Raw genomic sequence first — 6,000 nt, forward strand, 5'->3', positions numbered from 1 at the left:
TAGTGTAACAGGTAGGTAGAGGTAGCGTAGATGATTCCCACGGACCCCATGCTTCAAGGGGGCAGAGCTGGGAATGTATGTGGGTGTGGAGAGAAGGCTGGGCGCACCACTAGCGTAACATGCATCTGCAGTGGGCGCCTGGCATTAGGGATTATGATTGTTGGGGTGCACGGCAGGATACACCACCAGGGTGCACACCAGCTGCAGCACCCTCCTTACAGCCCTGCCTGTGACTACCTCCTTGGTGCCAGCAATGTGTGGGTAGTGCATGGCCACAGGCTGCCTGTCAAAACTGTATTGGTCCGGGGGGAGGGGGGGGGGGGAGGGATGACACTCTGAACCCATGCTCAGCCCGCCACTGCCTCTGACACAGTGCAACTGATTAACTTCGCCCCCCTGGTTAGTGCAGAAGGAGAGTCAGACCAGGGGGAGTGGCCTGTAGTGTAAATGGACGGAGCCTCACACAGTTTTTGGTAGCTTGTGACAGGAAAAAAAACAATTTTTTCCTGTCCATACTCTCAATCTCCAGGGGAGCCTGTGGGCCTATTATCATGGGAGGTCCTGGAGCTGCAGCTCCACCTGCCCCATCGTTAATCCGGCCCCGGAGAGGACAGATAGAAAGGGGCAGAGATGAAGAGAGAGGCAGACAGAGAGGGGGAGACGGGGAGAGAGGGGAGATGGAGAGGGGTGACGGAGAGAGAGGGATAGAAGAGGAATTATATTAGGGAGCAGGAGAGCGTGAGGGAGAGATGGAGGGAGAGAGAGGGGGGGGTGAAGAGGACAGAAGAGAGGTGCAGGGAACAGAGAGAGTGAGACAGAGACAGATTGGGGGCCGAGACAGAGAGAGGTGTGTGGAGATGGAGAGAGGGGGAGACAGAGAGAGGGGGGCAAAGATGGAGGGAGAGAGACAGAGGGAAGAGATGGAGAGAAGGGAGGAGACGGAGAGAGAGAGGGGGGGGTGGAGAAAGACAGGGAAGAGGGAAGTTGGAGAGGGGGTGGAGAGAGAGAGAGAGGGGTAGGTGGAGAAAGAGACAGTTAGAGGGGGCTGAGGGAGAGAGAGTGCATAAGAGAGGGTAGAGGGAGATAGAAGGAGGCAAGAGGGAAAGGGTGTCGAGGGGAGATGGGGAGAGAGAGAGAGAGAGGCTGAGCAGCACTTGGCCCTTATAGAACTCTTAGATTGTGTTTCTCCTACCTGGCCTCTGTGGCGTGGACAATCAGGTGCTGCTGCACTTGGAGATGGCCAGGCCCTTTGCTTTCCTCCCATTGATGGACTTTTGGTGCCTGGGATGTCGGGGGACGGGGAGAACGAAGTATAAGTGGAGAAGTGGAGAAGCTGAGAGAGGGCCCCTCCTCCCCCCTCCAGTCGGTAGCTCCTCCCCCTCCAGTTGGTAGATCCTCCCCCCTCCAGCAGTGCAGTCCCACACAGACAGCAGCATCACGGAGTATAGGGGGAGGAGCTGAGAGAGGGGCCCCTCCTCCTCCTTCCATTCGGCAGCTCCCCCCCCCTCCAATCAGGCAGTCCCACACAGGCAAGCAGCTGTATTACAGAGTATGGGGGAGGAGCTGAGAGCGGCCTCTCCTTCCCCTCTGGTCAGCCAGTCCCACACAGGAAGCATTAATGACTCCTCCTCACCCTCCAGGCCGGGACCCGAATGCTGCAGTGGCCGCGTTACCGCAGACTCTGGTGCACTAGCAGCGGGCAGTGCAGTAGAGATGAGCGCCTGAAATTTTTCGGGTTTTGTGTTTTGGTTTTGGGTTCGGTTCCGCGGCCGTGTTTTGGGTTCGACCGCGTTTTGGCAAAACCTCACCGAATTTTTTTTGTCGGATTCGGGTGTGTTTTGGATTCGGGTGTTTTTTTCAAAAAACACTAAAAAACAGCTTAAATCATAGAATTTGGGGGTCATTTTGATCCCAAAGTATTATTAACCTCAAAAACCATAATTTACACTCATTTTCAGTCTATTCTGAATACCTCACACCTCACAATATTATTTTTAGTCCTAAAATTTGCACCGAGGTCGCTGTGTGAGTAAGATAAGCGACCCTAGTGGCCGACACAAACACCGGGCCCATCTAGGAGTGGCACTGCAGTGTCACGCAGGATGTCCCTTCCAAAAAACCCTCCCCAAACAGCACATGACGCAAAGAAAAAAAGAGGCGCAATGAGGTAGCTGTGTGAGTAAGATTAGCGACCCTAGTGGCCGACACAAACACCGGGCCCATCTAGGAGTGGCATTTTTGTTCTCCATATTTTAATAGGCACAACTAAAAGGCACCTCAGGTAAACAATGGAGATGGATGGATTGGATACTAGTATACAATTATGGACGGGCTGCCGAGTGCCGACACAGAGGTAGCCACAGCCGTGAACTACCGCACTGTACTGTGTCTGCTGCTAATATATAGACTGGTTGATAAAGAGATAGTATACTCGTAACTAGTATGTATGTATAAAGAAAGAAAAAAAAACCACGGTTAGGTGGTATATACAATTATGGACGGGCTGCCGAGTGCCGACACAGAGGTAGCCACAGCCGTGAACTACCGCACTGTACTGTGTCTGCTGCTAATATATAGACTGGTTGATAAAGAGATAGTATACTCGTAACTAGTATGTATGTATAAAGAAAGAAAAAAAAACCACGGTTAGGTGGTATATACAATTATGGACGGGCTGCCGAGTGCCGACACAGAGGTAGCCACAGCCGTGAACTACCGCACTGTACTGTGTCTGCTGCTAATATATAGACTGGTTGATAAAGAGATAGTATACTCGTAACTAGTATGTATGTATAAAGAAAGAAAAAAAAACCACGGTTAGGTGGTATATACAATTATGGACGGGCTGCCGAGTGCCGACACAGAGGTAGCCACAGCCGTGAACTACCGCACTGTACTGTGTCTGCTGCTAATATAGACTGGTTGATAAAGAGATAGTATACTCGTAACTAGTATGTATGTATAAAGAAAGAAAAAAAAACCACGGTTAGGTGGTATATACAATTATGGACGGGCTGCCGAGTGCCGACACAGAGGTAGCCACAGCCGTGAACTACCGCACTGTACTGTGTCTGCTGCTAATATATAGACTGGTTGATAAAGAGATAGTATACTCGTAACTAGTATGTATGTATAAAGAAAGAAAAAAAAACCACGGTTAGGTGGTATATACAATTATGGACGGGCTGCCGAGTGCCGACACAGAGGTAGCCACAGCCGTGAACTACCGCACTGTACTGTGTCTGCTGCTAATATAGACTGGTTGATAAAGAGATAGTATACTCGTAACTAGTATGTATGTATAAAGAAAGAAAAAAAAACCACGGTTAGGTGGTATATACAATTATGGACGGGCTGCCGAGTGCCGACACAGAGGTAGCCACAGCCGTGAACTACCGCACTGTACTGTGTCTGCTGCTAATATATAGACTGGTTGATAAAGAGATAGTATACTCGTAACTAGTATGTATGTATAAAGAAAGAAAAAAAAACCACGGTTAGGTGGTATATACAATTATGGACGGGCTGCCGAGTGCCGACACAGAGGTAGCCACAGCCGTGAACTACCGCACTGTACTGTGTCTGCTGCTAATATAGACTGGTTGATAAAGAGATAGTATACTACTAATATTATATACTGGTGGTCAGGTCACTGGTCACTAGTCACACTGGCAGTGGCACTCCTGCAGCAAAAGTGTGCACTGTTTAATTTTAATATAATATTATGTACTCCTGGCTCCTGCTATAACCTATAACTGGCACTGCAGTAGTGCTCCCCAGTCTCCCCCACAATTATAAGCTGTGTGAGCTGAGCAGTCAGACAGATATATAATATATATATAGATGATGCAGCACACTGGCCTGAGCCTGAGCAGTGCACACAGATATGGTATGTGACTGACTGAGTCACTGTGTGTATCGCTTTTTTCAGGCAGAGAACGGATATATTAAATAAACTGCACTGTGTGTCTGGTGGTCACTCACTATATAATATATTATGTACTCCTGGCTCCTGCTATAACCTATAACTGGCACTGCAGTAGTGCTCCCCAGTCTCCCCCACAATTATAAGCTGTGTGAGCTGAGCAGTCAGACAGATATATATAATATTATATATAGATAATAGATGATGCAGCACACTGGCCTGAGCCTGAGCAGTGCACACAGATATGGTATGTGACTGAGTCACTGTGTGCTGTGTATCGCTTTTTTCAGGCAGAGAACGGATTATAAATAAAAGTGGTGGTCACTGGTCACTATCAGCAAAACTCTGCACTGTACACTACTGAGTACTCCTAATGCTCCCCAAAATTAGTAAATCAAGTGTCTCTCTAATCTATTCTAATTCTAAACGGAGAGGACGCCAGCCACGTCCTCTCCCTATCAATCTCAATGCACGTGTGAAAATGGCGGCGACGCGGGCTCCTTATATAGAATCCGAGTCTCGCGATAGAATCCGAGCCTCGCGAGAATCCGACAGCGTCATGATGACGTTCGGGCGCGCTCGGGTTAACCGAGCAAGGCGGGAAGATCCGAGTCGCTCGGACCCGTGAAAAAAAACATGAAGTTCTGGCGGGTTCGGATTCAGAGAAACCGAACCCGCTCATCTCTACAGTGCAGCGCTCGCTGGCAGCGGCATAACATGAGTCAGTGTGACTCATTTTATGCCGGTGCTGTGGGCCCCTTAACTATGGCGGGCCCCAGTGCAATGCACTGGCTGCACTGCTGCTAGTTCCGCCCCTGCTCTCACCTCCTCCTAATACACAGACATCAAGACACAGACCTCTCACCTCCTCCTAATACACAGACATCAGGACACAGACCTCTCCCTCCTCCTAATACACAGACAACAGGGCACAGTCCTCTCACTTCCTCCTAATACACAGACATCAGGACACAGACCTCTCCCTCCTCCTAACACACAGACAACAGGGCACAGTCCTCTCACTTCCTCCTAATACACAGACATCAGGACACAGATCTCTCAACTAATCCAAATACACAGATATCAGGACACAGACCTCTATACTCCTCCTAATACACAGACATCAGGACACAGATTTCTCCCCTCTTACTACTACACAGACATCAGGACACAGACCTCTCCCCTCCTTCTATCTAATATACAGACACCAGGACACAGACCTCTCACCTCCTCCTAATACACAGACATCAGGACACAGATTTCTCCCCTCTTACTACTACACAGACATCAGGACACAGACCTCTCCCCTCCTTCTATCTAATATACAGACACCAGGACACAGACCTCTCACCTCCTCCTAATACACAGACATCCGGACACAGATATCTTACCACACAGAATACATAACACCTTCTAGTACACTGTGCACACATGTCAGGCAACAGACCTCTCACCACTTTTAATACCTCATCCACTTGTTACATACAAGGAAGGACATAATAAGAACATTGTTTCTTACCTTATAGCATGGGGTCCTGTGTGAAGTGATTTTCTTTCTTTATTTATTCGTTTCAAAATTAATTTAACCTTTTTCTTATTGGAATTTGAAAGGAACGTGTGATTACTTTTCCATTGATCTGTACTGCTGTGGTTGATGCTCTTCAGCTCTGGGACCGACATTTCATTCTCTTGTCTGATACCTGAGTTCGGTTCTGGGTGCTGAGCTAAGGATTGGTTCCACAAAAGACCAGCCACCCATAGGAGAAAGGTCATGGGCAAAGGAGTCATAGTGCGACTTCCCAGTCTTGTCATACAGAACTCACTGGTCTACAGCAAACAGAAGAGGGTGAAGACTCGAGACAACCTATAGATTGCAGGACAAGACAGCAGAGAGAGGATGTGTAGAAGCAGATGGAAAGTGCAAAGACAGTATAGAGAGGAACTGATGGGATGATGAAGACTGGGGAGAGGCAACTTTCAGAAATATAAAGGCAGGAGAGAGAACGTACAGGAGGACGAAGGCGGGAGAGAGAACGTACAGAAGATAAAGGCACAAATAGAGATATAACAGGAGG

At 48.5% G+C, this 6,000-nt stretch overlaps 1 protein-coding gene across 3 annotated transcripts in view; it reads right to left on the reverse strand.

Moving 5' to 3' along the window:
- Window positions 1-5,728, reverse strand: part of LTBP4 (latent transforming growth factor beta binding protein 4) — a 411,741-nt gene extending 406,013 nt beyond the window's left edge. For all 3 annotated transcript variants that reach the window (XM_063937673.1, XM_063937672.1, XM_063937671.1), the window contains exon 1: window positions 5,445-5,728. In XM_063937673.1, coding sequence (XP_063793743.1) covers window positions 5,445-5,713 — 269 coding nt within the window. In that variant the 5' untranslated portion in view covers window positions 5,714-5,728. The remainder of the gene's footprint in view (window positions 1-5,444) is intronic.
- Window positions 5,729-6,000: the final 272 nt, after the last annotated feature.

This window comes from Pseudophryne corroboree, chromosome 8, assembly GCF_028390025.1.
Source record: "Pseudophryne corroboree isolate aPseCor3 chromosome 8, aPseCor3.hap2, whole genome shotgun sequence".
NCBI classification, from domain to species: domain Eukaryota; kingdom Metazoa; phylum Chordata; class Amphibia; order Anura; family Myobatrachidae; genus Pseudophryne; species Pseudophryne corroboree.